We start from the raw sequence: 12,168 nt of genomic DNA on the forward strand, positions 1-12,168 counted from the left end.
AAATGATTTTTTTTTGTCTAATTTGATTATGGCTAGACCTTGGATCAACCTCTAAAGATTAGGTTTATATTGAGCTAGAACCTTATTTTAGAAGCATGGATTGAATACAATTATTTTTTTTTCCTGAATCACTTCAATCTTGCAATTGGGCAATTTAAACCTACTTAATAAAATGTAGGACTTGGACTTTACTTTTTAAGTATAAATTAAATTTGATCATTTTTAACCTAATTATTGTTTAGTCCATAAAAGGTTTGACAAATTAGGTTTTTTACCATGCTTAAGACTCATTCCAAATTGAATTTGGAGTTTGGCTTGATCCAATCCAAGTTTGCAACTAATCTAACTTATATTCATCTGATGAAATGTAAGGTTTGAACTTTAAATTTTAAGTATGAATTAAATTCGATCATTTTTAAGTTGATCTAAGCTTAACTCATAACAATTCTATATAAATTAGGCCTTCATTGGGATTAACACTCATTTATAAGTCTTCTTGAATTTGAAGTTCAATTTGGGACTAGTGAAAGTGCAAGTTATTGAACTCATTCCAAATGATTTTTTTTTTGTCCAATCCATGTAAGAATGCAACCAATCTAGCTTAAAACATGCGCTTAAAATTTTGAGACCATATTAAATTTATATCCTTTTAGCTTAATTCAATTATTATCCAATATGACTAGAATTACAATATGTCGATATAAATTGGGCTTTAGGCTTAAGCCCAAGTTCAAAAATCTAAATTAAATATGAATTTTTTGGTGTAATATATTATGACTCATAACTCACATTAGATTCACATTAATCGACTGAAACCCATTTGATGAAATGAAAGGCTTAGACTCTAAATTTTTAACATGAATTAATTTAGGGGCCTTTTTAACCCAACCTAGGCTTAACCTACAAAAATTCCATATAAACTACTTTAAGCCTTACTTTAGTAGTCTAAAATGAATTTGAACTTTTTGTCCTAACTTATTCTGATATGTGATCCACGTTGAGCCTACGTTTTTTATTTATTTATTTTTTTAGCAAAAATCAAAAAAATAAATAAATGAGTTGTTAATTTGAATAGAATCATATTTGATCTCTTTAAATAAAGTCTCAAATTCAAGTTTTATGAATGAAAAAAAAATATATTTGAGAAAAGAGATATCAACTAAGTTAATAAATACTTCGTAAAAATTACATGATTATGAAAAGAAAAAAAATATGAAAAATAGTTTTTTAAGAGTTATGAAAAGTGTTATATTCTATAAATCCTCTAACATGTTAGTTAACTAAATATTAAATAAAAATAATAAATTTTAAATTTTAAATAAGTATATAAAAGTTTAATGATAGAAATATTTAAAGAAAAATTAATATCATTTAAAATTTTAAGAAAAATATATTTTGAACAAAAGTGTTAAAATATTTATTATTAAAAAAAAATTTATTCGATCAACCAATCAAAATATACTATAACCATTAGAATTGACTTGGTAATAAAAATTTTAAAAGATATATGAAAATTTAGAGTAATCTAACGTAAATAAAAATACTGTAAGATAATTTGCTTAACATTTTAATAATTATGTTAAGAGTAAAATTGAAAAAGAAATCTTTACAAATTTTATTTTTTTTATAAAAATAATATTTACGATTAATTAATCAATTATAATAATAACTAACTAATTATACAAATAATAATTTTTTTTGAAAACACAAATAATCAATTATTAAAATTAGAGCTCTACGGTGGCACTCTAATTTAACACATATAATTTATTACATTTTTTTTCGGATTACATTTACTCCAACTAATATAGTATAATGGATAAAATGTAGTTGAAATATGTAAAAAGGAAAAGAAAAAAAAAACTTTTTTGTTGTTTTAAGAAAAGTCCCATAAAATATAGTAATTTAGAAATCGAGGAGCAAAGATGAGGGAAGAAGGGGTTTTGTTCTTCTCCAAATCGATGAAGGGCAAAAGGCTTCTTTCAGTGCCTGTGTTGGCAGTGTTATCGTTGATACTTTTCACGTATTACACTTCAATCTTCGTCTTCCTCCATGATTGGCTTGGTTTGCAGAGTTCCCCTGGCACTTTGAACGCCTTCCTCTACTCTCTCTTCGCCTCTCTCACCCTCGTCTCTTTCTTCTGTTGCCTTCTCACTGACCCCGGCTACGTCCCTTCTTCCTACGCCCCAGATGTTGAATTCGCCAAAGATGTAAGCTTTTCCCTCATCTCTATCATGGGTCTCTGTTTAATCAATCCCACGAATGTTTGGTAAATGGGAAGCACATTTGTTGATGGAGATCCACGTGTACTAGTTGTATGATCATAGTAGTGTATGTAAGTTGGGAATAATTCTTCGCTTATAAGTTGGTTTTGTTAGGTTGAGCTAGGCTGAAATTCGCTTTCCTAAGATGTCATTAGAGCCTATGTTAGATAGTATTGTTTAGCTTACCAGACACCTGCTATCGGGATCGCATACAGATGTCTAGTCCTGCAAACTTCAAGCTCGTGATGTCTGTGTGAGGAGTGTGCATTGGAGATTTGGAGAATTGGTTTTTGTTCTTATGTGTGTATATGTTTGTGTCCCTTTTGTGAATCAAGTAGGGAATTGAGCCGAAATTCTCTGAATCTTGGTTGCATTTTGTAAATTATTAATGGATCAATGCTGCAGGTGTTTCAATTTAGCTGTTATGTCTGACTATTGAATAATTTACAGGGTTTAACTCGTAGCTGTTTGCACTTGTATATGATTCTATGATTAGATGATCTAGCATTTCCTCCCCCCCTTTATGGCCATGTATTAGTCATCTACTTTGTTTGATCTTTTGCTGAGTTCCTTAATTAAGTTGCTGCAGAATGCAGAACAGATGAAATGTAACAAGTGCTATGCATACAAGCCTCCGAGGACTCATCATTGTCGAGTCTGCAGAAGGTGTATTCTAAAAATGGTAGGTTAGTCACTTCTCAGCAATGGATGTTACTTTGAGCTTCAATTTTGTATTTGAGTTCTCGAAGTAGGGATTTATCCTGACCTTTTTTGTTCGGTTGCTAAATTTGATGTAGGATCATCACTGCTTGTGGATAAATAACTGCGTTGGTTATTGGAATTATAAAGCTTTCCTTGTTTTTGTATTATATGCCACCATATCAAGTATTTATTCTATGGTATGTTTTCAATATGGCATCGCCTAGTTTTGTAGTGAACAGGATTCATATTTGACATAAGCTTTTGCAATGTGCAGATCATATTTATAAGCTCTATAAATCAGCAGGACTGGGATTCCATTAAAGGGAACAGTTCTCTTCGGATATTTTATGTAAGTTGCATGCTATTATTTATGGATGTTCAAATATATGTGCCATAGATTTTTACTCCCGTTGAAGAAAGATGTATAAAGAACTTGTAGGCCATACTTATTTCTCCTCTCTAAAGGTTATTGTCTGTTCAAAACTTTAAACTCTTTCAAAGCATTTTATACCTTATGAATCATTAAGTTAATTTCAGCTGCATGAATTTGTCATAGTTACTTGTACTCTATTCATGTTATTACATGTCTCCTTCTAGTTTGTTCAACTGTAAATAATCCTAAATGTCATTTTCCTTCAATTATAAGCTGAGGCATTTTCTTAAGTTGAGAGAGAACCCTTATACCTCTGCTTCACTAGTTTGCTTTATTACATTTTTACTCTATCATACATATATATGTTGTATTAGCATATTAAGTTTGTAGTAGCCACAACAACAACGGTAGTCTTAATAGAGTGTTAAAATCTGATTTGATCCAATAGCATTGCAGCAACTGATCCAAATAACGACAAATTGAGAAAACCAATAGCCAATAACCACAAAATATGACTGCATGTGAAAACTGAATTGCACCAATATCAATATATGCTATATATGACACTGGTGCTAACTGATTAATTTGTCAATTCTTTTATTGCCTGTCTAGTGTTGCTTACTACTAGTAGTAATGCTTAAGATTGTCTTGACATAATTTTTACTTTGGAATTTGGACTATTTAGCATGTAATGTCACATATTAGGATTTTAAGTTTGTCCGGACTTAATTTCCATTATGGGTATTGGATTGTCTATTGTCACAAAAGTTGATTATGTTTTGGATATGATAAATGAATGTTTTGATTGAGTATGTACTTCATCTTTTTTTTCTTTTTCTTTTATTGATTCTCTTAATTTGAAAAACCAAAAATTGATCCAATCCAAACCGATTTAAATTGGGTTGGACTGGATTTGGAATAAAATCATAATCAATTAGATGATTAAATGAAAAAACTGAAATAATTGGTTTGGATTTTCTTATCCTCAAAATCGATCCAATCCAAACTGTGAACTCCTTTAAGTCTTATCCTTCTAGGCAAAATTGGTTAAGTGGATCACTTGGTGTCATTAAGCTCGATTGAAAACCAAATTCTTTGGGATATTATTCACCATGAGATCTCTTTCAATAGTTTTTTTCTAATGTCCTTCTTGGTCTCCCTCTACTTCCTTTTCACAGTGCTAAAAATCATGCGATCTACTCTCCTCACTAATGTCTCTCCTGAACCCTCATTTATTAAAAAAAAAGTATCTTAGTAGCCTTTTTCTATCAATCATTTTTGTTAGTACTTTAGTTTTCTTCACACCCTTGCTTTTATATGAAAATAGAATAGCTATCGAGACTTTTTATATAGTTAATGAAATAATATCCAAAATTAAAGTTCAGGGTTGCATTTGCCAAATCCTTAAAGTTGAGGATGATTTTGTGCTTTTTCCCATTCATTTGCTTTTACTTTTCCCTATTACTTAAGCATATCTTTATTAAATATTTATCTTATCATATTCTTGTTGAAAGTTATCACTCTCCTTATGTATGTCTTTTTAGTGTTCAAAATTTTGTATGCCTACTGTTTGCTTCTACAATAGTTAGCACACATTAACCATCCAGAGCTTGTTTCTGGCTTAAATGCTTAATCATCATTCACATTTTGCTCATTATTAGGCTTGATAGCTTTGCAATATATTTATTATTGGATGAAGATGTGACTGTAAGCAGTGTTATCAAAACACGGTTATGGCGGCGCCATAACGGGGCCATAATGGCGTGGCGGTGGCGGCCGCAATCCTTTATGGCGGTTTAGGGTGAAAATGGCGGGGTTCCGCCATTTTGGAGATGGCGGCCGTTACGGCGGGTGGCGGACATGGCGGACATGGCGCCGTTTTTGGGCCATTTTTTTTTTGTTTTTCGTTTTGGCCCTTTTTTTTTTCGTTTTGGGCCTTTTTTTTTATTTTCTGGTTTGGACCCGGGTTTGTTTTCTGGGTTGGGCACCCAACAGATGAAATAGGGCATTAGAAACCCTAAATCACTTACAGTCCCTTTCTTGCAAACCTCCCCCCCCCCGCAACTGCTCCGACTCCCACGCCGCATCTGCCACCATCGCCGACGACGCAACCGCCACCGACGCCGACGACTCAACCGTCGCTGTCGCCTCCGACGCAGCTGCCACCGTCGCAGCCTCCGACGCAGCCGCCACCATCACGTAAGAACTAAGAAGTCTCTTCTCCTCCACTTGCATCACTGTCGCGCCACCATAACCTCCGCCACCACCGCAGCTGCCTCCGCGCACGCCACTTTAGCCTCCCCGCGAGCCACCACCACCTCCGCCGTCACCTCTGCACGCCACCCACCGTGACCTCCGACAAGATTTTCTTCCTCCTCCTTTGAGTTTTGCCATCACAACTGCCACCGCATCCGACAATCCGACAATGTCAGGGGAGGCAGAGGATTGTTGCTTTGTTTTAGGATTAAACAAAATAGTTTTAGGAATGACAATTGTGTTTTGCTATTTTTTAACATTGTTGCTTTGTTTTGATGGCTATTTTTGTTGGTTAGGGGTTTATGTTTCTTTATGATGACTATCAATAGATTATAAATGCCATGAATTTTAGATTGTTATATGGTTGGTTTTAATATGTGACTGTGTTTGTTATTTTTCTACTTTTGCATCATATTATATATATATATATTTTATTTTATTTTTGTCCGCCATGATGTCCGCCATAGACCGCCATGGCATCCGCCATGGCAATATGGCACTTAAAGGTCCTTGCCGCCATCCGCCGTATAACCTTATTGATAACCTTGATTGTAAGGCGGATCATAAGATCCTATCTAAAATACAAAATTGTGTTCACACACACACATACCTGTATATATAAGAAAATAACCCTTAAATCACAATGAACATTAAATTAAACATCAATTGAAAATGTGAAAGAAGGTCACTTACACTTCTGAAGTCACAAACTCAACTTAAACTAAATTTACAAGTTTACAAATCCAAATATAAAGAAATATAAAGTTATAAGTTTTTGACAACTCCTAAAACTAAAACACTAAATGAAAACAGCCCAACAATTAAATATCTATAGCAAATCATTTTGGCCACGATCATCATATTAAATATATTTGATATAATTTTCATCTCCAACATTATCAATAGCATCTTCTCCATCTCTATCAGCTTCATCATCAAGATTAAAAATCTTCAAATCATCTAGAGGAGCACTGGCCGACTGAAGTACCCTTGCGCCAACCCCCTGACCTGCCATGATCTCTCCATTCCCTGTATTATACATTTGTTACCTCTTTATCTTTTGATTCTATTCCATGGCTACTAGTGAAGCTATTTCTGTTGAGTGGTGACAAACTATTGTTGATAAAATGGCTGCTTTACTGACTAAGTTTAGTTCAACCAGTATTTCTACTGGTCTTTACTCGAGGGCTGTGGTTATGATGTGGGGGTTCAAAATCTGCATCCCCATTTTCCATTCCCTTTTATGTCCAATATGCCCTACTTGGAACTATAAAAATAGAAGAATAAAAAAGATAAAAAGGAAATGGCTGTGATAGGGGGCCAACAGTTAAGCAAGTCTGTCAGAAGAAAAGGGGATAAGCCACTGGCTGACATGACCCAAACTAGCCCAACAGTTTTTAGTTGGAGAAGTTGTCAGTGAGTTGGTTACTTTTTTATCTCAACTGTTAAGGGAAAGGGGCTTTTAGCCAAGATAGTTAATGTCATAGGAGAGTCCAGAGTCTCAAATTTCTTTAGGAATTTTACTTGTACTACACCTAGTCTACACTTGCTGACTCTAGTCTGCAATTTTGTTCTCAATAAAGCAAGATTCATTTTTTTGATAATTCTGCCATGTCAGTGTAACAAAAAGAAGTGCATCTTTTGTGCATCCAAGGTTGAATATTTGGGCCATGTTATTCCAGCAACAGGGATAGCAATTGACCCCAAGAAGGTAGAGGCATTTCAAGTATCCAGATCCTAAAAATGCTAAAGGACTTGCAGGGATTTTGGGGCTCATGTTATTGCAAAAGATTTGTCTGATGCTAAAGAACAAATGCCATACGTTTCACTAAATTGCTTAAAAAAGACTAGTTTGCATGATCAGAGGCAGCACAATAGGCTTTTTCACTATGATAACCTTGTCCATGTTAGCTGTCCCTTGCTTTAGCAAAACCATTTGTGGTGGAAACCTTTATCTTATATCAGCCATGCCTTGTTTGAAAGGGCACAGCTGAAATCAGTCTATGAACAAGAATTAATGGCCATTGGCCAGCAGCATAATCTTATGGGTCAGTACTTTGTGATACTCACTGACCAGAAAAGTCTCAAGTTTTTGACAGAACAGAGTGGTGTCTAAGGAGCAATTCAAAAGGACCTCCATGCAACTGGGATTCGATTTTGAGAGATTCAGTGTAACCAAGAAACAACACAATTACAGATACTTTATCCTGATGGATGTCATATGCTGCACTCTCCCAGGTTTATGTCAAGATTAGGGAAATTGGGGAACAGAATTGCCGGATGATCAGAAGCTGCAAAAGTTGGTGCTAGACTTGATTGCTGAACCAACTTCCCATCCAAGATACTCTTTGGGGAAAGGGAGATTATTTTTACCATGAAAGGCTGGTGCTTTCTAGATCTTCTAGCTGAATTCCATAGCTGTTAAGAGTTTCATAGTTCATTGTTGGGTGGCCATTCTGGTCTCTTTTGTACACACAAGAAATTAGCAGAAGTTGTATTATGGGAAGATATGAAAGACATACAGTCCTTTATTGAACACTACGATATCTGCCAGAGGTATAAATACGGGGTATTGGCCCAATCCTTTAGAATTTGATAGGAGAGTTCAGAATCTCTCAAATTGTACTACACCCTGTCTACACTTAATTGAGTCTAGTCTGGAATTCTGTTCTTCAATAATGCAAGATTCATTTTTCCATTCATTCCAGTGTCAGTGTAACAGGCTGCTTTGCACCCTAGTTGCACTTTGGAACTGGTTTTGTTACCTTTCGTCAAGTCCCTAGTTAATTGTCATGGTTTAGTAGTTTACATTATTTTGAGGTTGGTCCTGATAGATACATTGATTACCTGAAGGCAAGATTACTTATTAAAGGTCACACGATTTATAAATTATAAGTTAGATTATGGTGACACTTTCTCCCTTGTGGCCAAGATTGCCTGTGTTTTCATCCCTCTCTTTCCTTGGCGGTTATCCAGTGTTGGCCCATAATCCCTATTTTAGTTCCTCATCAAATAAGCCTTTCTCCATGGAGAGTTTGCAGAAGTTTATAGGGAGAAACCACTTGGATTTGTTGCCTGCGGGAAACCTAGATTGGTTTGCTGCTTGCGTCACTATGGTTTTCATAGTGAGATAAACCATTCCGTATTTTATTGATACTCATCCCAAGGTCAGAATAAATTAATTGTTTAAGTTAATGTCATTGTCATTAGGTGCTGTGAAGAGGCAGGAATCTATCGATTGAAATGTCTTTGATAATTGTCAGACTAGGAATTTGGGTGACTAAGTATTTTTTAGGTATCGAGAATTTGAGGTGGCTCAATCTACATTTAGTGTTGGAATATCCTAGAGAAGGTATGTGCTTGTTTGTGGACATTTCTATGGATCCAAATGGCAAGCTTCTGCAGGAAAGAGTCACTGACAATACTTTTTAATATGTTTAATTTGTGAATGATATGGTCACTTGTTAGACAGTGAAATACATTAATCAAACGGTTTCTCAATTGACTCCTTTCTATATCCACACTGATTTTCATCACAAGTAAACCATGAAGCAACCTGACTTCATTTTCCCTCTTCTGGTGATCATCATAAACTTTTAGCGACTTAGAGTCAGAGAATGGGACTTTACATGGTTTTCTTTTATTAATTCTTATTTTTTCTTGAATCATAAACTAACGATGAGATTTATGAATGGTATTTAGGTCACGTATGGAGTGGTGTTGTTGATCTTGACCATAACACTTTTGACTCTTTTTGGATGGCATGTCTACCTTATCCTTCATAACATGACAACCATAGAGGTAGTTTTCAATTGAATGTACTTCATTAAAAAACCTTATCTTCATCTATGTCTTGAAAGATGTCATTTTGTTCATTTTTTCTAGTATCACGAAGGAAATCGTGCCAAATGGCTGGCTATGAAGTCTGGGCAGAGCTACCGGCATCCATACAACGTTGGCGCATACAAAAACATTACTTTGGTCTCTCCCTATTTTATTTTCTTTACTGGCACTAATTTGCTTGTATGTACTGATGGTGTTTCTTACCTAACGATATGTTCATCTGTCAAATGACCAGATTTTAGGTCCAAACATGTTGAAATGGTTCTGTCCCACAGCAGTTGGCCATCTGAATCCGAAGGATGGGGTTAGCTTCCCCACATTACGTGATAATTCTTGAACCTATTCTGATCTGACCGCATCCTGAATCAACAGCAGGTCATGCCTATGGATCTTGAAATGAGGAATTAGCTCGTTCATCTGAAATTGACACTCAGAGAAAAGAGTTTAAAGAGAAAAGGCAATTGATCCTTTAAGCAAGCCTTGAGAAAGTAAGCTTATGCATAGATATTTTATCCAAAAATGTTTGATTGTCAGTCTTTCACCAGCTAGGCTTCATCATAGATTGTTGAAAACGGAAACTTTATTTAAAGGATGTAAATCAGGTAACTCATTTTTCCTTTGATTTTATTCCTGGCACATAGCCACATACTTAGAATAATTGCAGGTGTGTCACAAGGGTCTTTTCATAGTGTTAGTGGAGAGTTTCTAGCTTTTTTCGTTTGTAGGTTTAGCCATTCTGGTTGTGGTATCTTTTCTGTTCATTTTATTATTGAGAAATGACCTTCAATTTTATATTTCCTGTGTATAAAATTGATGATTATGACTTCTATACATTTTCTGTCCATTTTATTGTATCAAGCAAAGAGACATTGTTGTGCCCATATTTGTTCTAGAGTAAATTACAAATTAAACCCTCTCACCCCCATGAAGGGTAGGATTAGGATACAGTTGTGCCCCGCGTATTTTGGATATTTCAAGCACTGCCTCTGTTATTTATCAAATATCAATTTCATAGATATACTCTTTCATAAAGTTTCCTTTCAAACCAGTTGTCGAATGCTATCATGAGTTTTTACGTGTTACATCGAACTTCCTTTTGGTTTATAGCTAAAATATATGATTATAAAGAATTAATAAAGTCTCCTTTGCTGATAATGATGCTAGCAATTAGCAAATTTAAATTACATGTTTTGAGATAAATAACTTATATTTACTACATAATATGAATATATAAGTCAATGTAATTTCGATTTTTTGTTAAACATTCCATGCCTACATTAGAATAGTTCTAATGATCACCCCAAGCCCAATAAGCAATGCTGGTCTAGGACACTAGCTGGAGATTGAAGAACAACAGGCAACAAAATGAGATATGAGAAGTATTTTATTATTATTATTTTTTTAACATTATCTGCTAATATTGATTAAATTTTATTGAAAATTACGAAATCTTAAGTGAAGTTTACAAAATTTGGTAACTTGTAATAATTTTTTTTATTAATAATAAAAATATATATTCAAAAAGTGTTGAAGTGTTTATATACATATATATTGATTAAATGTTGTTAGCATAAGTGGTAAGGCACTTATTCTTCAATTAAGGATCGACATATAGTTATGATCGAAAGTATTATTTTACTTTTATAAGAATTGATTTGATAAGAGAGTTATGCCTTTTTATTGTAAAAATAATTGTATATCTTTGTTAGTTTCAAAATATTATTTAAATATCAATTAGTTCTCTAAAAATAATGTCAACCTTTGTTAATTTTAGATTATTAAGATAAATTTTAATCATTATTATTTTTTTTGCTATTTGGTGTGATGTATTCATTAATTATTGTTCAGAAATTTGACTAATTACTTTTAGTAAAATCTCTTTTAATTATATATTCTTTATTTACAATATTTTTATCTAAGACTTTAATAGATCTGAATCTAAATCTAGTCAACTATACTCATACTAATGGTAAACATATTAATGTATTACGTCAACAAGAAATATGAAGATGCTAGATACTGACACAATTTTTTTAATTATTTTTTGGAAAATAGTTGACTATGTTCCCATGTTGTAAACAAGCAGACAAACAGCATACATATATATATATATATATTGGAAAACAAAAAAAAAATCTACAAAAAGACAACATATAAGGAAACAGCTGGGAATAACTTTTTTTTTTTTTTTTTTTAAATTATTTACCAGTAAAAATACATTAAACTTCTATACATGTATTGCTTTTTACCTCCAACTTGATAAACCTAATTTTCTAGAGCTTATGATTAGCCAGCACATCCTTGTAAACTCTAGAATAAACTCCTAAAGACTATTTCTTCACTGTTTCCCTTCTAAAATCATTGAATAAACCAACACTTTGGTCCACTTTGTTCCTTAAAATATTCATTCCAACTAATTATGTATAAAAGGATAGAGATGACCATATTCCATAATTTGCTAATAATCTCAAGGAAGCTCTTATTGGTTGAAATACCAACATCATGTTTAAAGCAGCTTATGCTCAATTATTGATATGAACCAGAACTACGAAGAATAATAAAGCTGAACTGTATGAATAATTGTCTGCTGAAATTGTGTTCACAAAATTAACTTATGTTTTCTTGTAATATTCCTTTTATAATCTTCCTATCACTTTAGCGAATTCGAGTTCAGATTTTTCGAGTAAGATTTTAAGTTTGAATTTTATAGATAAAAAAAATAAATTTAAA

At 33.4% G+C, this 12,168-nt stretch overlaps 1 protein-coding gene across 2 annotated transcripts; it reads left to right on the forward strand.

Annotated features, from left to right (window-relative positions):
• The first annotated feature begins 1,898 nt into the window (after window positions 1-1,898).
• Window positions 1,899-10,292, forward strand: LOC109810583 (DHHC-type zinc finger family protein). Of its 2 annotated transcripts, none has more exons than XM_020374081.3 (7): window positions 1,899-2,210; window positions 2,866-2,946; window positions 3,062-3,163; window positions 3,241-3,315; window positions 9,298-9,396; window positions 9,481-9,576; window positions 9,674-10,292. In XM_020374081.3, exons 1-7 carry the CDS (start codon window positions 1,926-1,928, stop codon window positions 9,773-9,775), a joined length of 840 nt encoding a protein of 279 aa, XP_020229670.1. In that variant the 5' UTR covers window positions 1,899-1,925; the 3' UTR covers window positions 9,776-10,292. The 2 variants fall into 2 exon arrangements, with proteins under 2 accessions (XP_020229670.1, XP_020229669.1); XM_020374080.3 differs by having other exon boundaries at window positions 1,901-2,210; window positions 2,854-2,946.
• The last annotated feature ends 1,876 nt before the right edge of the window (window positions 10,293-12,168 follow it).

Source organism: Cajanus cajan, chromosome 7 (assembly GCF_000230855.2).
Source record: "Cajanus cajan strain Asha chromosome 7, NIPB_CcT2T_4, whole genome shotgun sequence".
Taxonomy (NCBI): domain Eukaryota; kingdom Viridiplantae; phylum Streptophyta; class Magnoliopsida; order Fabales; family Fabaceae; genus Cajanus; species Cajanus cajan.

Bases quoted from the DNA above. Each gene is read 5' to 3' on its own strand.
- LOC109810583 (XM_020374080.3), top strand. From the start codon at position 1,926: ATGAGGGAAGAAGGGGTTTTGTTCTTCTCCAAATCGATGAAGGGCAAA. The intron at 3,164-3,240 runs GTATGTTTTCAA...TGCAATGTGCAG, and splicing joins TATCAAGTATTTATTCTATG to ATCATATTTATAAGCTCTAT. The intron at 3,316-9,297 runs GTAAGTTGCATG...AATGGTATTTAG, and splicing joins GTTCTCTTCGGATATTTTAT to GTCACGTATGGAGTGGTGTT.